The following is a 20,488-nucleotide window of genomic DNA, read 5'->3' as shown; positions in this document are numbered from 1 at the left end:
ACCTCTATTTTTGAGGAGGCGAGAAACTTCTTTCGATTCTGCTCTCCCTTCCTCCGATCGCCTGGTAATGGTCGAGCGTTCGATTTCGGCAACGAACGCTCAAGAGGAAAGAGGCCATCTTCCTCCGATCGCCTGGTAATGGTCGAGCGTTCGATTTCAGCAACGAACGCTCAAGAGGAAAGAGGCCATCTTCCTCCGATCGCCTGGTAATGGTCGAGAATTCGATTTCGGCAACGAACGCTCAAGAGGGAAAGAGGCCGTTGAGGGGAGCGCTCTGATTCTAGTGTGAGAATGTGCTGAAGAAGAGAGTGTGAGTGGGGGAGAAATATATAAGCCGTGTAAAATCCGCGGTGGGCGAGACAGGTGGCGTCCGACTAAGCGATGGCTATAACGGCTACGAAGACCGTTTGACTTCGTCCGTTGAAAACCGTCGACGATACGACCGGCTAGGTACATTAAATTGATGTTTTCTTTTTTTCCTTTTTTGATTCAACTAATTGATTACTTGATTTTATTTCTTCCGCAGTTCTAGGGATTTTTTAGATTTTGTTAACCATATTTTCTTTTTTTTTATTAAGCTTTCATAAAAATAAATAAAAATAAATAAAAGCTTTGTAATTTGATTATACCCTTTAATATCTCTTATTCCTGAGAATGATAGGCTATTTCCGAACTAATTACCAAAGGGTCATCAATCAAAAACCTGGATTTTTTTTTTTTTTTTTTTCCTTTTTGGTTTCCCTTAATTTTCAAAGGGCATATTAAATTTTGAGTGGCAGAAACGTAATAACGAGGCAACTGCGAGGGGGTAAATGCAAAAGGAAGAAGGAGCGAAGAGGAACCGAGAAGAAACGAGACGGTGACCGACACGCGGCCTTCCAGCCGGTTGCCCTGGTCGTTGTGCGCGACCAGTCTCCGCACGAATATAAACCACAAAACTCCTTCCTTCTTCTTCCAGTAACTAAAATCCCTTCCCCTGATAAGAGAGAGAGAGAGAGAGAGAGAGAGAGAGAGAGAGGAATGGGAGATTCTTTCTTTTCGTGTTCTCGAATATAACCCTTATTCAGTAGCAACCCTTTTCTCCTTATCATCAATCCATTCCCAATCCAATCCAAATTCCTGATTCTGCTTGGTAATCACTTCTTCTTCTTTCCAATCTTATTTCTTATTTTGAACTTTTTTTTTTCCTAGTTGGGTTTCGGTTGGGAGTGATGTTTGGTTGATTTGTATTAGAGGGTTGCGTTTTATTTTGGATTTGGTCGATACCCATCGACTCTTTTTACTTGTTTCGCATGCCTCTGTTCCCTTTTTGGCGTTTTGGAATAGTGGATTTTGTGGATTCTGCTCTGGTTTTGCCCATAGTGGGAATGTTTGTGGCAGTTCTTTGACGGAAGGGCGTTGAATTTTGTGTTTGGAGAGGTTCTTCTTTTCCCTTTCTGTCTAAAAGGACACTTTGGGGATCTGTGGTTTCTTTCTATCTCAAAGTTGAATAGTTCAATTGAAGTTGCTTCTTGGATCAGTTGAAATTGATTCACAGGAACCCAGGTGGGTTGGTTCCTGTTCCTTTTAACTGTAAATTTGTCTAGTTTGGCTGTAATTTCAGAGCCTGAAGTACAAAACTGTCGTTGGATCAGCACAGTCAACTAGTTAGGATGGTTCAGTCGATTGCAGCAGCTTCGTTTTTTGGTCATCAGCTGTTATGTGGAGGAACTTATGTTAAGGACACATCCTACAAGAGGAAGAACAGCTGGTTTCCAACGTCAAAATTTGTTGGTAAGAGGCTTATTTCGTCCTCCTCAGTTTCTGGATACAAAGTGAATCGATTTGCACTTTTGTCAATTAAGACCTCATCATTGGAGGTGACAAAAGAGGCATATTCATTTAGAGAGGATAAAATCCCAAAGGATTGGAATTATGATATTGATGCTGGCTTTGATCGAAAGCCAGGTTTATGGCCTCCAGAAAACAAAGCAGATAATCCTTCATTACACAATCCATTGCTTAGACAAGAAAGAATGGGCTGTGGTTGGTTGGGTGCCATATTTGAGTGGGAGGGTGTGTTGATTGAGGACAACCCTGAAATTGAGAAGCAAGCCTGGTTAGCTCTTTCTCAGGAAGAAGGAAAATCCCCTCCCCCAGCCTTTGTTCTTAGAAGAATCGAGGGGATGAAGAATGAACAGGCCATTTCTGAAGTTCTCTGCTGGTCAAGAGATCCTGCCCAGCTGAGAAGAATGGCTGCTAGAAAGGAAGAAATCTATCAGGCATTGCAAGGGGGAGTTTACAGACTAAGAGCAGGGTCAAAAGAGTTTGTGAATGTGTTGATGCATTATAAAATTCCCATGGCACTGGTTTCGACTCGTCCTAGAGAAGCTCTGGAGTCGGCCATGGGAACGATAGGCATGGATGGCGATTTCAATGTGATTATAACTGCAGAAGATGTTCACAGGGGAAAGCCTGATCCAGAAATGTTCATTTATGCAGCACAGCTCTTGAACTTCATTCCTGAGAGATGCATTGTGTTTGGGAACTCAAACCAAACTATTGAGGCTGCTCATGATGCTCGGATGAAGTGTGTGGCAGTTGCAAGCAAGCATCCTGTTTATGAACTCGGGGCTGCAGACTTGGTGGTGAGGCATCTTAATGAGCTGACGGTTGTCGATTTGAAGAATCTCGCTGCTATCGAGTCCTCTGAATTTGGTTCTGGAGAGCCAGAGTTGGAGATGGAGTTGGAGGAAGATGAACAGTCTCCATCAACGAAGACAGCAGTTGATGATATCTTCTGGTGACCAAATCTAAATGTACAGAATTTATTGTTATGATTCTTAACGTTAATAGTTAGTCATCTGTGTATAAAAGGGTGGGAAATATTGACAAAAATTGAACAGAAGTGGTCTGCATTGGACCAACTTAATGCTATATGCATGTATTTTTATATTTGTGTCTGGAAGCTCATCGTTTCCTTTCTGCTTCTTTTAACACTGTTTCCTCTCAAAACCACCAACTTTATAAATCATATTCGAGCTTTTCCATATATGAGCTTTTCCATAACAGTTCAAGCCATATATGAGCTTTTCCATAACAGTTCAAGCCCACCACTAGCAGATATTGTTCTATAGCAACATCAAGGAAGATCGCCATTAAGCATGATATGAATGAACGATATTGTAGAACAATATCTTCTGATTGTTTTCCTTCCTCCCCTCCATTCTTCACTGAAATCTCTATGTTACCAAGAGTTTAGCAGGACGAATTTGAATATAAACAACATTTAGAAGAGCATTGAATGATTGAATGTATAGTGTTAACAAAAGATATTTGCCCATTTATCAGCAGAAACAAACATAACACAATAGCCTAACAGAAATATGACAAAAGCTAATAGTACTATACAGAAATTACAAGCATACTACCAATCCTCCCCTTCCCATATAATTTAAACAGTTGACTACTTTGCAGAACAAGTCTAGTTTGTTTTTTTGCCAATGTATCAGGAAAACTGATGAAACCACGAGCCAGTCATTTCAAGCCACGACCACATCAATAAAGTGAATCCACCAGCAAGGGCTGCAAGAAAAGACCTTGTAAAGTTGCAGCGTAGCATTATGGATGGGTTTGAGGACAAATGGATAAGTTTGATCAATTATGACATGCCTGTGTGAGTTCAACTTCTGCAATACTAATAATTTAGACATAAGTAGGTCATCATTTACTTATTTGGCAGTTGTTTTGGTCTCAAGTGCAAATCCTTCTTTGAGGGCTGCTTGGGCTTCATTGTCGCTACCTAGTGCAAAAAGTGCGGCAGCTTGCATATAAGATGCAATATGCCAGACAGGTGATATCACTTGAGCTTGCATTGCATCGTTTAGAGCTTCTTGTGGCATCTCACATGCGAGATAAGACAAACTACGACGTGCAAACATTGTTGGGGAAAGCACAGCTCCAGCATCAATGAACTGCAATACACCAAACAGATGTTATCTAGATGTGCTATGGCTTCCAAATCGGAATTTCCTACAACTCTTTGTTCTCCTTTGTTCTTCATTTTTCGAGCACCCCAACGAAAATCAAGCCACACACAGTAAAGTTTTAAAGCGGTGATGTTAAGCGAGAAGTTTTAAACAGAAACAAAATATGTCGAACCTGCGTATAGCAGTCGATTGCAGTTCTAAAATCCTTATGCCGAAAAGCAAGATCTCCATTTTTCTTTGAGCTCAATGTTTCCTGCATCTGGTTGGTCCACATCTGGAAAGAAAGCTGCATGACAGAATCCATCAAAATTAGCAGCAAGAACCTAAGACTCAGCAGACTAGTACCTCTAATTGCCACGAGTAAAGATATTAAAGTTTGTAGCTTCGTAACATGAGAGAGTCGTGTAGGCAGTCGAAAGTGGAAAGTTTATTAAAAACAATAAGATAACAATTTGAGTGAACATTAGTCCTTAAATACGATATGCAATAACGAACCTCAGTTGCTGAACCCTCGTCGTCCTTGTAATTAATCTTTTCCAAAATCTCGTGAATGACAGTCAAATCCATTCTTAAGCAAGCTTCACCAAGGGGAGTAAGAGGTAAATCTGAAGCATCATGTGGTACGCCCAACAATACATGAGAGGGAGCCTGCAGAACAAAGATACGAAACCGACAATGGAGGGCGTCTATTAACTAGCAACAAGTTAAAAACCGATGAATTGAATCATACAACGATGTTTCTATTGCAATCGTGGCACGAAAAATAAAATTCATAAAATTTACCTACTGANAAAAAAAAAAAAAAAAAAAAAAAAAAAAAAAAAAAAAAAAAAAAAAAAACTATACCTCAGCGTCCTGCTGAAGAGGAGTTAAGGAAGATACTAATGATTTTGAATTAGGACGCTCTCGAGGCTCATACTGCAAGCAACGAGAAGCCAATCGCACTAATTCAGTCCCCTCATCGTTTGAAAACTGTCCTTCCAGACAAGAATCTGTCAGCATTTGAAGATTCCTGTCCCGTATGAGGTCAAGGGCCTAAAAGTTACCGAACAGAACGTTAGTAGAACAATCAATGGTGCAATGTTTGATTCAGGAGTGCAGTGTATTCTTAGACGTGACTCGGTGGATTGAAAAAAAGGAGAAAAGAAAGAAGACTTACGTGACTCGGTGGGATATGTTTGCCACTAAGGAGGTCGAGCAATAGGGTGCCAAAGCTGTACATAACACTTTCTGGAGTAACTCTTCCTACAGACGAATGAGATGATGATTTTCAATATGTGACACGAAACGGTATGATATTTGAGCAACATTAAAGTACTGCATAACAGTACCGACGAAAGGCGACAATAGACAGCAGAGACAAATTTTCTTGCATATCTTTGAAATTGGTATGAAATGAGCATGACTTAAAAATCAGAAAGCTCATGCAACTTGTGACAACATAATTAGACAGAGACATTTTCGATAAAATAGAATTCCACGGAAGAAAGGAGTCGTTTGTTGACAGAGTCACACTTCTAATTACTATGCCTGTAACGGCCCAAGCCCACTACTAGCAGATATTGTCCTCTCTGGGTTTTTCCTTTCGGGCTTCCCCTCAAGATTTTTAAAACGCGTTACTAGAGAGAGGTTTCCACACCCTTATAAAGAATGCTTCGTTCCTCCCTCCAACCGATGTGGGATCTCACAATACCCACGTTCAAAGTGAAAAAAAAACTCTATAAACCTATCAATAGTACACCGACAACAAAACAACCTCGGGTNAGAGGTTTCCACACCCTTATAAAGAATGCTTCGTTCCTCTCTTCAACCGATGTGGGATCTCACAATACCCACGTTCAAAGTGATCTCATAAACAAAACTCTATAAACCTATCAATAGTACACCGACAACAAAACAACCTCGGCTAATGAATAATGTCCAAAGGGTGCACCTGTTTTAAGATACTCAGGAGGACAAAATGCCAAATTTGTACTGTAGCTTTTTCCATCTCTGCTGTTTTTCATCATACCAAAACACGAAAGCCTGGGGTTTCCATCCTGAGAGAAGATATCAACATTATACACAAAACCATCAGGTCCATCACCCCAGAAAAATAAGGTCATGAAAAAAGTTCCCACAATTTAAAAATGCTCACATCATCGAAAACGACTCTATAGGCATTGAGATCATGATATAGCGCACGCCCTTTACTCGTACAATACTCCAAAGCTTGTGCAATATATAAGGCCACCCGTAACCGCATGGCCCACTTCAGAGGTTGCGAGTCCCCTGGAAAGCAAACGAGAATTAAGGAAGTTTCTATGTCTTGCAGCACTTAAAAATGTAGAAAGTCTATGAGAGCTCTTCACAATGTGAAGATCATAGGAAGGTAACTGAAAGAGACCAAAGCATTAATAGTAAAGTAGCTTACAATGAAACAAGTGTTTTGCCAATGTCTCATTTGGCATGTATTCTGCAATGAGCAACCTCTCGTCACCTTCGCAGCAACAACCAAGCAAATTTGCCAACCGAAGATTTCGAAGCTGACCGACATTCTTAGCTTCTTCCTGAAATTGAAGGAAAATTCGAAAGTATATAACAGAGTTTCGGCCAAATACACTTGACGATCTAATTCATGTTATATCAAGACTACCAAATCATAATATCAAATGTATGGAATTAAAACATTAGATTAAATCATTTTCGGCACCTATACCACAATAATTTAGTATTTCTTTGTGCCATTTACAACTTACAGAAAACCATATAAAGTCGATAGCATGTTCTTGCACATAATCTCGATGAAAGATATACATCGGCCAGGCTGGTACGAACGTTCCTAAATATAAGCTTACCAGAAATTGCCTAGCATCTGGCCAAGCTGATCTGTTGAACCGCTTTACAGCAATCCGTTTTTGATTCTCAAGCTTCCCTTTATAAACAACATTTGGAGCCTTTTCTCCATGTTCTGAAACTATATTCTCAACAGCAAATCCAGATGTAGCAATCCTTAGTTGCTCGATTGTGTATTCACGAAATGCAGGTACGTCGAGGTCGCTACTCCCTTCATTTTCTGCAACAGCAAACGTTCTAATATAGTAATTGCTTTCCGAACTATGGTCGTGCATAAGAATCCAACACGAGCAGTAAATTTCGCTTACCGACATCCTGGAGGTCAGGAACAGGCTTGTTATGATCTGAAGTCAAACAGCACCTAGAGAGATTTGAACAACCACTACCCATCCTACTCTAACACGACGAAGTTCTCTAATCAATAGAAGCAAGCACGGTCCGAAACTTCCATCCAGCTTCCCATCCCAATCCAAATTTGTTCTTCCACCAAAGGATAACTATCATACAAATATACAAAGAATACCAAGTTTAAGATAACAGTGAAGACATTTTAATAGAGCTCAAATCATCTCTAGAGATTTCCAGTGAATGCATCCGCCAGAAGGCATAAATTGAGATCCTTAAACTACAAGTGTGCTAGAATGATATACTCATTATTGGTGAAAGAAGGATGCAATTAATAGATCACAGAAATAGGCTTTGCTGAGAAACAAGATTCTCATACCAACAATGAACAAGAACAATAGAATAGAATGATAAAAAAAAGTGGATCAAGATCAGCTATATTCGACACATTCCAGCATTTGAACCCAAAAAAAGCAAAGATGAGTAATAATTCCCATCTGGGTTAACTTAAAAACAACCAAAAAAAGCAATTTCCCTCTCTTTTATCTCATTTTTTGCATCAAAATGAAGTGAGAGACTACATAGCATGAGAAGAAGCAAGAATACATGCGAATAAGCCAGTTTGAACAAATCAAAGTTCATAAATAGAAAGTAAAAAAGAGAGCACACCAGAAGCGCCCAGTCAAAAAGAGAATCAAGCTAAACAATTCCTCACCTCACCCTTGAATCATTCGAAAAAACAGAGAGAAGGGGAAGAAAGAAAGAAAGTCAGAAGACTTGCAAGTCTCCTCTCTTTAGCTTACTTCGCTATGCAAAAGACTGAGAATTCAAACTAAGAAAGGGTCGCCCGAGATCTCCCCCATCTATCTCTCTCTCTCTATCTCTCCCTCTCTCTCTCTCTCTCTCTCTCAATCAAGGGCGAAATTTGACAGCTTTGAGATTCGGATTAGAGGCATAAAATAGAAAAAACGAAATGTAAAATTAAAATAATTTATAGATATTCTTTCCCGAATCTTTTTCGACAATCGCTTTCTTCATTGCTTGGTGTAAGCCTGTAACCCTGTGTGGGTTTGGTCCACCATTCTCCCTTGTACTCACCGACATGACCACCCTCGAATTTGGCATTTTATTCTATCTCTTATTCTAAAACCCATCTTTAAGGGAAACTGATTCAAAGTTAATCTCTTTTTTAGTATTTTGGGAATGTTTTTAATCTATCAGCTACATGTCTTTTTCAATGATTAACATTTACTTAATATGTTTTGCAGTGTACATAAAAATGGAACCTTTACTTGGAATTGGTACCTGCAGCTGCCCAGCACAGTTGAGAGTGAGACCTCAATGCTTTGGAGCTCTCCGGTTAGGACCATTTTAATGTCATTTGTCACCTACCCCAACATTACCTCTTCTTCAATAATACCCTTTCCTAGACATTTCAATCTCGGGTGGGTTCCGACATTTCAACTTCAAAAAAGTTTAATTCCATATTTGTTAGTCGAAAACATACTTTATAGACAAGTTTAAGAAATTTGAGTTTAAAAGATAGTTTTTTTTTTTTTTTTAATGTTTTTAGCACTCAAACATTTAGTTGATCACTAATTTGAGGAGATCTTTAGATTCACCCTACAATAATTTACCTTTAACTTTTACAAAATATAACTATTGTTATACATAAATAAAATTTATTTTTATCCTTTCGTAGTTGACTTTTCTAAAATTGATTATTCTTACGTTTTGTTCGATTGACTTTAAAAAGTAATTGAATAAAGTCAAGTTGTAATATGTTTTAGTAGGCACAAACCTACGTTCATAAAATAGTTTAAATTTATAGGGAGATGAAACCTTAAAAGAATCCTATGATTTAATAATTATAGGTATAAATTTGTGTGTAACAAAATCATTTTAATATATAATAAACTTTTAACTAATTTAATTTTTATTTTACAGTGTTTATAGACTTTAATTTATAAAAATAAAAAATAAAAAAATATTTTTGTCATATTTGACTTTTAAATAATGGAGGTTTCATGTCTTCGTTATTTTTGTTCTTATTTTATTAAAAAATGTTTTTTTTTCATTTAACATTTGTTTATCAAATATCCATTTCAACCCATTTATATATCAATAAACTAATTAAAAATTCTAAAATATTAAATGATAAATTAATAGAAATTAACATTCAATTTTGATTAATCTATTACTATAAAGGCTACATTATTAAAAAATTTAAAATATAAAAATTAAATTGTTATAAATTAAATTTGAAGGATTAAATTATTATAAACCGAAACTAAATTATTATTTTTATAAAAAAATTAGCATTAAAAATGAAATTTAAGCTAAGATAAATCCCCATCCCCTGTTAATCGCGCCCAGGAGTTCTTAATCATGAATTCTTGATCATATGATCATCCAAATTCCTGCTATCCAAACTCCGACGAACAGATAAGCCGTACACACAGAGCTTGCCTGCGAGAGGAATCGAAAATGGCGCTTAAAGTGTATGTAGATCGAATTTCACAGCCATCTCGCGCTGTGCTGATCTTCTGCAAGTAATTCTCTTCTCTCTTCCATGAATTTTGCTAACCCTTTTCATCTTTTTTTCTTTTTTAAATAAATTGCGACAATGTCCATCAGCTTAGGGGAGTTTGAGAATTCTTCTTCTTCTTCGTTTAACGGTGTTTAGGGTTAACGGGATTGCTTTTGAGGAGGTGACTGTAACTTTGTCCAAACGCCAACAGTTGACTCCCGAATTCAAAGGTGGGTGAACAGAGACGTGAGTTTATAAGTACCAATTTATTGCTGCTCTGTGAAATCGAGTGCACATAATAGCCAAATCTGTGGAAATAATACTGGTATCGTATTGGATGATTTTATGGTGCAGAGTGATGACAAAATATTGCTGATTAGTTGAAAGTTGAAAGCATGATTTTCTGTGGATTATTTCTTCTATTTTATTTCTGTTCTACATTTTTCGTCTCTAATAGACTTTTGGATTTTTCTTGTAGAGATCAACCCAATGGGAAAGGTTCCCGCCATTGTTGATGGAAGATTTAAGCTGTTCGAGAGGTAACGAAAGATTTATATTGGAACATTTTTGGATATTGTTTCCACCTCGAGTTGGAGGGTTGGAAATAGCATCATACTCGTTTGCGTAAATTATTTTCTAGATTTATGCTTGCCCTTGTGGATCCTCTGCTTTTAATATCTACTTTGATATTCATCTCCTCAACTCTGCAATTTTTGAAAATTTTAGTGATATTTGCATAAACAATGCACAGCTATTACTTTCTTTTAAGATGTGTTTTCCTTATCACTTCACTTTTCTAGTTCAATTGAGGCTACGATGTGCTTTATATTCTCGTAACCGAGCTTTTCATTGCCTCGATTGACGCTTACAGTAATATCTAGGTTATCACAGCACTTTTTGCAATTTCTGTGTAGGCAGCCACAAGCCTGCTTCCCCAATTTTGATTCAGCTATTATGTTGTTTTTAATATTGTGTATTGTTTCATTTTGTTTTGGCAGTCATGCTATTCTTATCTATCTTTCTTGTGCGTTTCCTGGTGTGGCAGATCACTGGTAAGTGGTTTCTCATTTCTCCTATTGTTCTGCAGCTTTCTTGATTAATATGAATGACTTCCATATGTGTTGGAGACTTGTCCTGCTTTAGTATGCGTGATTTTAGTGTATCTTTTCTTTTTTTTTAAACGTTCTTCTTTTCCTAATTTATTGTCCAACAAACGGAAGGGCTGATAGAATTGCTTCTGTTGGTTTTTGGTTTCATGGCTCCTTTATTGTTTTGATTTCTGATCTTATACTTGGGGAGTACAGATTTGATTTGCTGGCTTAGTTATTATTTCTTCTTAAAGAGGAAGTAGTTTAGTACTTAGTTGGACCTTACAACTTGGCTCTAAACAGTATCGCCGAGTTCATCAATCTGCTCATGCATATCTTCAATTCTTAGCAATTTTAGTATGCTCAGGTCTTGTAACAGATATCTGTTCATGTTACTAGGTATCCAGCTGATCTTTCCAGGAGGGCTAAAATTCATTCAGTTCTGGATTGGCATCATTCTAATTTACGCCGTGGTTCAGGTATGTTAAAGATGTTCTTTCTTTCTGATAATTCTAAATGCAATCCAACTTCTTAGTACTTGTTTCTTATTCATATAGATAGCAGAGAAGTATGGTACTGTTTTATCTTTTCAAACGAGCAATGACTTATTTTGCCCTTCGCCTGTATCTTTTTCAGCTCTTCTTGTATTCAATACTGTTCTAGCACCTTTGTTTGGACGTACTCCAGATCCTCAAGTAGCTTCTGAAGCTGAGATGCTTTTATCCAAGTCGCTTTCGAAAATCGAGTCGGTTTGGCTGAAGGGGAATGGGAAGTTTTTGCTGGGTGGCTTTAAACCCTCCATAGCTGATCTTAGCTTGGTTTGTGAAATTACGCAACTACAGGTACACTGGTTCTAATTACGTTTAGGGCTGAACCTATTGTCTTCCCCCCTAATTTAGTTTTCACTAGTTCTAATTGTGTCATGGACTTGTTGAAATGCAGCTTTTGGATGAGAAGGATCGGAATCGTATTCTGGGTCCGCACCTGAAAGTGAGGGAGTGGATTGAGAATACTAGAAATGCTACGAACCCGCAATTTGATGAGGTTCATAGGCCTCTCTACAAGCTCAAGACAGACCTTATAAAGCAGGGCGTAGAGAAATTTACTTCAAAGATGTGAAGCTACTTAACTATCACATTGTGCTTTGGTTGGTTAACTTGTAGTTAAATGAGGCTATGGACTATTTAGAATTAGTTTCCAAACCTCAAGAGCTGAAGTAAACTTTGAGAACCATATAGATATCAAACAAAAAAAATGTATTCAAACCAAAACTATGTATATATATATATAAGAGAAATATGTATTTTTAGTCATAGACGAACATGTTCATGAAACCTCCTTGATGCTTCAATAACTATTTCAAGATTAGGGGCTTCCTTCCTGAATAATCTGATGCATTTATGCCCGAACCTCATCTGCTCTGATACTCATAGCATTTACAATAACAGAAAGAAACTCAAACTAGAAAAAGAAAAAGTGTTACATTTCTGTGTGTATATATATATATTTTTATATATCTGATCATCTATGTGTTAGCTTGAACCTCATCTATGAAGAAAGTGCAAGTTCAGCCCAAGCAAGTGAAGATGCCTTCAACTCAACAGAGACCGTGGTGTCAATTCTGGTCTCTAACATGTTGCACAAGTCCTTCATACAAACCAGCATCGCAGGTTGTGGATGAATGCAAAGATTTACCACCTCACATATCGCCCTCAGATCTTCATCAGCAAAATGCTTCACTTCGGGGTCTACTAAGCAAGACATTGCGTCGGGCGATCCGAGGAATTCCTTGGCCTGATTAGAAAGAAAAGGCTAATTTTTAGTTTTTCTGCCCAGTAGAATCAATGGTTCAACATTATTGTAACAACAAAGTTTGTGTCAAAAAGCTCAAAGATAAGTGAGTTTCTCACCCAGTCCACCAAGCATTCTTTGTCCTTACAGTATGGAGGTCTCCCACTGACTACTTCCAGTAAAAGAATACCGAATGCGTAGATGTTACTTTCGATGTCGAGATGACGTGGTTCAAGAGAATTTGGGAGAATACATTGATTGACTTGGTTTCCAATGGATCCCGAGTTCTTTTCGGACCTTGAAAGAATGGTCTTCCAGCTTTCAAAGTCAACCAGCTGCAGTTGAAGCCAAGATTCAAGGGTTNATAGCATTTACAATAACAGAAAGAAACTCAAACTAGAAAAAGAAAAAGTGTTACATTTCTGTGTGTATATATATATATTTTTATATATCTGATCATCTATGTGTTAGCTTGAACCTCATCTATGAAGAAAGTGCAAGTTCAGCCCAAGCAAGTGAAGATGCCTTCAACTCAACAGAGACCGTGGTGTCAATTCTGGTCTCTAACATGTTGCACAAGTCCTTCATACAAACCAGCATCGCAGGTTGTGGATGAATGCAAAGATTTACCACCTCACATATCGCCCTCAGATCTTCATCAGCAAAATGCTTCACTTCGGGGTCTACTAAGCAAGACATTGCGTCGGGCGATCCGAGGAATTCCTTGGCCTGATTAGAAAGAAAAGGCTAATTTTTAGTTTTTCTGCCCAGTAGAATCAATGGTTCAACATTATTGTAACAACAAAGTTTGTGTCAAAAAGCTCAAAGATAAGTGAGTTTCTCACCCAGTCCACCAAGCATTCTTTGTCCTTACAGTATGGAGGTCTCCCACTGACTACTTCCAGTAAAAGAATACCGAATGCGTAGATGTTACTTTCGATGTCGAGATGACGTGGTTCAAGAGAATTTGGGAGAATACATTGATTGACTTGGCTTCCAATGGATCCCGAGTTCTTTTCGGACCTTGAAAGAATGGTCTTCCAGCTTTCAAAGTCAACCAGCTGCAGTTGAAGCCAAGATTCAAGGGTTATAAAAGATTCTTTTGTAAGATTGGATTTAAAAAGACACATTTCAGGGGGTTTGTATTATGGCAAACCTTGGGTGAAAAATCATCTGTAAGATAAACAGCACCAGAATTCAACTCTGATATAGTAAATGGTGGTTGAAGTTCACTATGAAGATACTTCAGTCCGCGGGCAATGCCTAAAATAATATTCATTCGTCGTGTCCAGGATAAACAACCTTCTCCATCTGGAGGCAGACAAATAATCAAATGGTATTCAAAGAGAAAGTAATGAGCTGGGTAAAGGAGTTCAAAAGAGAAACTCTACTTACAATGAAGGTGTTCATACAATGTTCCATTTGATGCATACTCAAAAACCAGCATCCTTGTAAATGGACTGCTTTCTTTACAATACCCTAGCAACTTTCCTACATTCTCATGATTTAGCCTGGCTAGATCTGCCACCTGAAGGGGAATTGAACAAAAACAACCACTTAATTGTTTATACACCAGGGTTCAAACGTCTTCCAAAATGAATACTTACCTCTCGCTGAAAATAGAGCTCGAGATAGTCGGTCCAGTTCTCTTCTTTAATGCATATTGAGATTACAGCAATCTCAGGTCCACCTTTCATGGTGCCTTTGTATACCANATCTTCTTTAATGCATATTGAGATAACAGCAATCTCAGGTCCACCTTTCATGGTGCCTTTGTATACCAAACTGTCTGGTGAGGAGCCAATAATATTACTGAAATCTTCACAGGCTACTTCAAGATCTTGCCTGCTGATGCTTGGTACATCTTTCAGCATCTCAGTGTCTATCAATAAATAACAAAAGCTTAGGCAAACATCATATACGATAAGTACAACGATGTGAAGAAATTAAGGTTACGAAACGAACCAATGTAAAGAGTAACATGATCCTTCCCACTTGAGGATTTCTTCCATGGGATGATGATCGAGGATTTTCCGTTGCATTTTCGAAGAGAAGTGATCAAAGCGACTATAAATAGAGAACCTGTCGTGACTCCAGTGATGATTTTGAGGGTTAGAAGCCAAGAAGGTTTTGAAGTCTTTTGGTGCTTGGAATCATGCTGAACGGGTATGTGCTTTGAGTTGCCTCCTGAGTGTGATCTAGCAGGTGGAGCAACACCACCTGCAACAGACATTGTAATCACAAACTTGAGTGACCAGAATTCATTTGTCAATAGCTATTGGTGATGGCCATTTAATCATAGAAAGTCTAGCAAATGAAATAGTTGCATATTTGGGTGTTCAAATCCAAGACCTTGGCATTGATATATCAAACCTGGGCCCGCCACAAACTATTCCCTATGGGGCACTTCCCCTTGTAGCTCAGAGACCAAAACATAATGGATTAACAACTTACAATCAACACGAGCGGAAATAGTTGCATATCTGTGTGTTCTTCAAAATATTGGTTTACTAAATTTAGTTAACATATACTTAAGCAAACAACTAGAAGCCTATAGCTTGTTCATCCATATCTATATACGCATACATAAAGACAGTAAGAAACAAGGTCAATCATACCACACTGAGCTGCAGTTCGCTGTTTAGGATCATTGTATTGAAGGCAATTTCCTCGAAAACTTGACCTGCACCGAATGTAATCAGCAGAAGTTAAGGAATGGAATGAATATGATCCAAGATGAAAGAAAAACAAGATATGTGTTACCTTGGAAGATAATCCAAGCACTTGGGTATTTTCCCANAGATGAAAGAAAAACAAGATCGGTGTTACCTTGGAAGATAATCCAAGCACTTGGGTATTTTCCCAACGAAGAAATTGTATGAAAAATCTGCGAACTTAAGCTCAGTTGAGTGACAGAAGCCAGTTGGATTTGAAGCATACCTGAAACGTAATGATAAGAAGGTACCTAAAACCTTGAATTGAGTTCTAAAGCAGGGTTTCTTCAGTCATTTAAGAAGCCCCTCAAACTTTGAAAGGGAAACAAATATTTAAGAACGAACAGGGAACCTTTGCAACATCATCATGATCTCAACATAATGAACATAAACAAAACAAACTCACCGCTAGTAGACATTGTCCGCTTTGACCCGTTATATATCGTCGTCAACCTCACAATTTTAAAACGCGTCTGATGGGGAGAGGTTTCCACACCCTTATAAGAAATGTTTCGTTCTCCTCTCCAACTAATGTGGGATCTCACAATCCACCCCTCTTGGGTTGGTGTTTGGCTCTAATACCATTTTGTAACAGCCCAAACCCACTACTAGCAGATATTGTCACCCGTTATGTATTGTCGTAGCCTCACGGTTTTAAAACGCTTTTGCTAGGGAGAGGTTTTCACACCCTTATAAGGAATGTTTGTTCTCCTCTCCAACCGACGTGAGATCTCACACAAACTTTCTGGTGTTAATCACAACTCTGGACATTGAATTAGAATCACTTCGAATTACTTCACAATTTATAACTCAAGTGTACTTATGCTCATAAGCCAAATGGGGAGCATTCATCTAGTAATACTGTCGATTATGGCTATTAACCACAAACTTATGGTGCATACTATCCCAACTGCTTACCACTAGACATGCAAATACTTACATTCTATGCATATTGGACGTATACGCTGAATTGTCGCCACCAGGAATGGGTCCTTGAAGTTTGTTCCTATCCAACCTAAGTTCTCTGAGGTATCTCAATTTTCCCAGCTCAGGGGGTATCCTCCCAGTCAATCCGTTTGATCCCAAGTTGCTGCAATGACAAAGAGGAAACCAAGAACAGTAAGAAAAAGTTCGTGAAGAAGCAAATTCAAAGCTAAATCAGAAGAAAAACAGAGTCATTTGCTTTCACATTTTCAGGACATCTGTTAAACTCCCAATCTCTGAAGGGATCGGGCCAGAGAGTTGATTCGTCCCCAAATCAAGAACCTTAAGTTTCTTTAATAACCCCAGCTCCTTTGGTATTGTACCCAACAGATTGTTGCCATGAAGATACAGTTCTTGCAGGAAGCTGAGTTGACCCAAGCTTGGTGCTAGAGATCCTTTCAGCAACGCCCCAGAAATGTCACTACAACATCAAACCCAAGGCAGTGCGGTAGATGTAAGCTATAATAGATGAACAAGAGCAAAAGAAAAGAAAAAGAGNCGCAGTGCGGTAGATTTAAGCTATAATAGATGAACAAGAGCAAAAGAAAAGAAAAAGAGCCACAAAACATAAGAAACGTACTTACAGCTTTATAACATGGCCTCCATCCGGAGAACAGGCAATGCCAGACCAGTTACAAGGATTTTCAGCTTGTAAATTCCAACTTACAAAAATTCGTTTTGGGTCTTCATATATTTGTTCTTTGAAGGTTTTAAGAGCCGACGCTGAAGAAAAAAATGGAAAACCAAGAACATCCCAAACATAAGTCTACGAGTTCCTTCTCTCTGCTTAGCATATTGATAGAACTTGAACCAGATAAAGAAACATCACTAAGCAAATAGAGGAAAATTTGATCTAAAAGCAGAATTAGAAGCATGATTTGACCAAGATCCGGATCCCACTACTAGAACTCCGCATCACTTCACAACACAGGATTTGCTCAGAGCTGTTTATTTCCACTTACCATTTCTGAACCGACTGTTTTTTATGAAGTCAATTCTAAGACAAAACTAAGCATATTATCTCTTGAAATTGCCCAACTCAACAAATTTATAAAATATGCCCTGAAAAGATCAAGATCTAGCAGAGAATAAGATCATCTACCTTCATTCGATGCAAACGAATCACTAGTCACAATCAGAACTGCAGAGATCAGACAGAAAATGTGAACAGAAGCAAAATGTCCCATTCTCTCTCAGTTTTCCCAAAGAAGAACAAAACCCAGATAGCTCAATGAACCCGCATTGCCCAAAGAAACGAAAGAAACCCAAAACAAAATGATGAAGAAGGCGGAAACAGCAGAAGGAAATCGGGTAAATAGGAGATGTAGTAGTAGTTCCTATCAGTAAAATAGCTCTGCATTCTCCCACTCCCAGATCCTACTAACACAGTAATCTACTAATCTCCAATATTACGAGAAAATGGGTCGATTCTGAAACTCAATTAGTACACTAATCAAGTGAGATGAAACCCAGAAGAGCGAAGACTTCATTCCTCGCAAAAACTAGAGAAAAGGAGGGTAAGTTTTGAAAAATGAAGAACCCTTAAGTTAAGCGCTNACTCGCAAAAACTAGAGAAAAAGAGGGTAAGTTTTGAAAAATGAAGAACCCTTAAGTTAAGCGCTCAAACTTGGATTGAAAGAGAGGTTTGGGGGAACAGTAAAAGAGGGAGAAGAAAAGGAAATGGGTTGCGAAAATGGAAGAAAGGAAAGCGATAGATAGGATTAAAGTGGGAAATGAGATTGAGAATGTTGCCCTGCAACTTTTGGGAGCCAAATCTGGAGGTTTCGGCAGCTGCCCACCTTGATTCGGCTGTTCCTATTTGCTTTATCTTTAAAACGAAACCACGGTGGTTCAGATTCTTCTTCTTCTTCTTCTTCTTCTTCTTCTTCTTCTTCTTGCATCCATGTGGTTGGTTCGGCTTGGAATTGGATGGTACACAAAAACATCATCTTCTTTTAACTATATTTTGCTAATCATTGAATTACAACTGAGATTTGTTTAATCTTCTTCCCTTAATTATTTCTTATGGAATTTTCTTTTTTTCCATTATCCTTTTTACTACCCACCTTCTATATCATTTTTTTTAATATTTTATAAATTTCATGATATATTTTAAATAAATGAAAGTATTTTTTTTTTAAATAACAAATTTATGATAATCAAATGTGAATTATAATATTTAAAAAAAAAAATGTCTAATAATAAATCCTACGTGCCAATTATTATTCGAATTATTTAATAATAAATTAATAAACTTTTAATTATGGGTTGAAAATATAAAAATGTGTATGATAAATATTTTAAAATAATTATCTTCTATTTAGTATATTCTCAATCATTTAATTTTGATCTAATAAATCATTCTATGAATTTGGTTAATTCAATTTCAAATTTATTATACATAAAATAAAAAAGAAAACATGAAAGTATTAATGAAAAACAAATTTAATAAAAAAGAAGTGATGGTATTTTAATGAATATGCTAAAATTATTCCATCATTTATTAACATCTAATTATTTGAATTTAAGTTTGACTAAATTAAAATAATATATTTTATTGAGTTGTGAGGGAGGAGAAGTGCCAATAATATATAATTTTTTAAAAAAAAATGGGAGAAAATGGCAATAATTTAATAATTATTTAATTTAAGGCAAATAAATTCATGAATATGACAATAATTTAATAAATAAAACTCTTATTATTATCTTTGAAAATAATGAATAATGTACCATCCAACATGACGTGATTTATTCGTAGTCTAGGACGTTGTTAAAAGTTTTTATTGTCAAATTTCCGTATTAAAAGAAAAAAATAATTTGTTAATAAATTATAGGAATAAGAGAAGACAGAGTGATTGCTTGCCTAAACATGAAGCAACCCTCTCAATGATGATGCTTCTAAGCAACAGTCTAAAAAAAAGGCAACCACCATTATTATAAATTAAAAAATTAAAAAGAATTAAAGAATTCACCCTCCCTTACTTTCTCTTTTTTTTCTTTTCCACTTATAGATTGATCTAATTGTTTTTTTGGTATTATCTGTCGGTGTTAGTACCTTCTCCTCTAGTAATTGAGTGGCAATGTTCACTGTGATATACGCATCAACAACCTTGGGCTAGGTATGACTAGCGATGGAAGCTCTCTAGTGACCACACCCACGATGAATCGATGATGGAGGAGTGATCTCTTAATTCCACTTAGGGTGATTCAGTCAGTAGCATAGAGCAAAGAAGAGAGATCACTAGTGTTGGGAGGTGTACATTCGAGATTTAAGACTTTTGTGATAGGGGAGACTAAAATAGGAAAAAGGAAAGAGGGCGGTATGCACTACATATTCAGCTCAATCTCTGAGACCCTCTAGAGAAAGGTGCATGACTTTTATGTTTTTTTTTTTTTCAATTTTCATATACATACATATTTGTTGTATTAAAAAGAAAAAAACTATAATAAATGTTGATAAATAAAAGAATGAGAGGGTTGAATTTGAATTATTTGAAAGAGAAATAAATTAAATAAATAGTTAATATTATAAAGGTTGATGGATAATTATTATTAATGTGTGATTGGGGCAGAGAGGAAGAAAAGTCAAATTATGTATTTTAATTTGTGGGAATAAATAAAAAGACATATTGAAAATAATGTGATGTGAAATAGGGAGGTGGAAGGCCATTTGAATTAAACAAACTACCCCACCAACCCATCTTCATTTTTTAAAACAAATTGCTTTTTTTTTTTTTTTTTTTTTTTTTTTTTTTTTTTTTTTTTTTTTTTTTTTTTTTNTAATGTGGGGTTTTCCTTAATGGCCATATTATAGGACCCCCCATTAAATTTTTTTAAATTTTTTTATATTTTTATATTTATGTGTTTTTTTCTCCCATAATAGACTAAAAAAAAAAAAACTAATTCATACTCTTAGTTTCTGTCTCTAAATTTAGTTAAATTGTACTAATTTTAACAAAAAGGTAAACTCATTAATTTCATTAATATCAAAATTTTCACAAATTTAAATTTGATTTTACATAAAGTAAAAAATTGTAACACTTAAAAGAATAAATTGAAATTTTGGTTAAAAATGAAAAAAAAATTCTCCTTAATCTTTATATTTTAGAATTAAAGGTGTATGGGTGAAATATTTTAGGTGGATTTTAAGGTAGGCTGTCTCATTCCTACTAGATTCATCAAATTAGATTAAAAAACAAGTCATTTTCAAATGTTTGGTGATTTGACTATAAA

General features: G+C 36.7%; 4 protein-coding genes and 1 long non-coding RNA gene across 10 annotated transcripts in view; 2 read left to right on the top strand and 3 right to left on the bottom strand.

The window, feature by feature from the left end:
• LOC111777407 overlaps positions 1-310 on the bottom strand; it is a 30,702-nt gene extending 30,392 nt beyond the window's left edge. Inside the window, exon 1 of the long non-coding RNA XR_002812393.1 lies at positions 3-310. This is a non-coding gene — a long non-coding RNA (uncharacterized LOC111777407). The remainder of the gene's footprint in view (positions 1-2) is intronic.
• Positions 311-954: 644 nt separating this feature from the next.
• Positions 955-2,934, top strand: LOC111787505 (5-amino-6-(5-phospho-D-ribitylamino)uracil phosphatase, chloroplastic-like). The gene has a single exon (XM_023667525.1). It carries the CDS (start codon positions 1,653-1,655, stop codon positions 2,784-2,786), a length of 1,134 nt encoding a protein of 377 aa, XP_023523293.1. The 5' UTR covers positions 955-1,652; the 3' UTR covers positions 2,787-2,934.
• Positions 2,935-3,255: 321 nt separating this feature from the next.
• Positions 3,256-8,248, bottom strand: LOC111784895 (probable serine/threonine-protein kinase At5g41260). Of its 5 annotated transcripts, none has more exons than XR_002813724.1 (12): positions 7,864-8,247; positions 7,112-7,300; positions 6,806-7,023; positions 6,382-6,517; positions 6,106-6,239; positions 5,902-6,007; positions 5,128-5,213; positions 4,815-5,003; positions 4,464-4,616; positions 4,141-4,254; positions 3,652-3,953; positions 3,256-3,564 (listed from the first exon to the last, which is right to left on the bottom strand). XR_002813724.1 is itself a non-coding variant. In XM_023667415.1 (12 exons), the coding sequence occupies exons 2-11, from the start codon at positions 7,191-7,193 to the stop codon at positions 3,711-3,713; spliced, it is 1,461 nt and encodes a 486-aa protein (XP_023523183.1). In that variant the 5' UTR covers positions 7,194-7,300; positions 7,864-8,248; the 3' UTR covers positions 3,256-3,564. The 5 variants fall into 5 exon arrangements, 4 of the variants coding, with proteins under 4 accessions (XP_023523183.1, XP_023521434.1, XP_023522346.1 ...); XM_023667415.1 differs by having other exon boundaries at positions 3,711-3,953; positions 7,864-8,248; XM_023665666.1 differs by having other exon boundaries at positions 3,257-3,953.
• A 1,234-nt stretch (positions 8,249-9,482) lies between these two features.
• Positions 9,483-12,175, top strand: LOC111787582 (glutathione S-transferase T1-like). Its single transcript, XM_023667633.1, has 7 exons — positions 9,483-9,700; positions 9,835-9,908; positions 10,157-10,217; positions 10,677-10,730; positions 11,166-11,245; positions 11,403-11,608; positions 11,709-12,175. The coding sequence occupies exons 1-7, from the start codon at positions 9,636-9,638 to the stop codon at positions 11,883-11,885; spliced, it is 717 nt and encodes a 238-aa protein (XP_023523401.1). The 5' UTR covers positions 9,483-9,635; the 3' UTR covers positions 11,886-12,175.
• Positions 12,176-12,939: 764 nt separating this feature from the next.
• Positions 12,940-17,744, bottom strand: LOC111783260 (probable LRR receptor-like serine/threonine-protein kinase At1g63430). 2 transcript variants are annotated; one of them, XM_023664996.1, is made up of 13 exons: positions 17,358-17,744; positions 16,840-16,978; positions 16,461-16,676; positions 16,212-16,361; positions 15,387-15,497; positions 15,176-15,240; positions 14,523-14,777; positions 14,275-14,439; positions 14,165-14,205; positions 13,953-14,085; positions 13,714-13,868; positions 13,403-13,618; positions 12,940-13,286 (listed from the first exon to the last, which is right to left on the bottom strand). In XM_023664996.1, exons 1-13 carry the CDS (start codon positions 17,440-17,442, stop codon positions 13,041-13,043), a joined length of 1,977 nt encoding a protein of 658 aa, XP_023520764.1. In that variant the 5' UTR covers positions 17,443-17,744; the 3' UTR covers positions 12,940-13,040. The 2 variants fall into 2 exon arrangements, with proteins under 2 accessions (XP_023520764.1, XP_023520269.1); XM_023664501.1 differs by having other exon boundaries at positions 14,165-14,259; positions 14,329-14,439.
• Positions 17,745-20,488: the final 2,744 nt, after the last annotated feature.

The sequence above is a fragment of the Cucurbita pepo genome, chromosome LG01 (genome assembly GCF_002806865.2).
Source record: "Cucurbita pepo subsp. pepo cultivar mu-cu-16 chromosome LG01, ASM280686v2, whole genome shotgun sequence".
In the NCBI taxonomy this organism is placed as follows: Eukaryota; Viridiplantae; Streptophyta; class Magnoliopsida; order Cucurbitales; family Cucurbitaceae; genus Cucurbita; species Cucurbita pepo.
The sequence above is the reverse complement of the archived record's forward strand: the minus strand, read 5'-3'. Positions and strand labels throughout refer to the sequence as shown.

Coding starts and splice junctions, on each gene's coding strand:
- LOC111787582 (XM_023667633.1), top strand. CDS start 9,636: ATGGCGCTTAAAGTGTATGTAGATCGAATTTCACAGCCATCTCGCGCT. Junction 10,731..11,165: donor CCTGGTGTGGCAGATCACTG/GTAAGTGGTTTC, acceptor TCATGTTACTAG/GTATCCAGCTGATCTTTCCA. Junction 11,246..11,402: donor TAATTTACGCCGTGGTTCAG/GTATGTTAAAGA, acceptor TATCTTTTTCAG/CTCTTCTTGTATTCAATACT.
- LOC111783260 (XM_023664996.1), bottom strand. CDS start 17,442: ATGGGACATTTTGCTTCTGTTCACATTTTCTGTCTGATCTCTGCAGTT. Junction 15,241..15,386: donor TGCTTGGATTATCTTCCAAG/GTAACACCGATC, acceptor CATTCGGTGCAG/GTCAAGTTTTCGAGGAAATT. Junction 13,619..13,713: donor CAGATGATTTTTCACCCAAG/GTTTGCCATAAT, acceptor CTTCAACTGCAG/CTGGTTGACTTTGAAAGCTG.
- LOC111784895 (XM_023667415.1), bottom strand. CDS start 7,193: ATGGGTAGTGGTTGTTCAAATCTCTCTAGGTGCTGTTTGACTTCAGAT. Junction 6,518..6,805: donor CAGATGCTAGGCAATTTCTG/GTAAGCTTATAT, acceptor CTTCAATTTCAG/GAAGAAGCTAAGAATGTCGG. Junction 4,617..4,814: donor CTCTTCAGCAGGACGCTGAG/GTATAGTTTTTT, acceptor TTTGTTCTGCAG/GCTCCCTCTCATGTATTGTT.
- LOC111787505 (XM_023667525.1), top strand. CDS start 1,653: ATGGTTCAGTCGATTGCAGCAGCTTCGTTTTTTGGTCATCAGCTGTTA.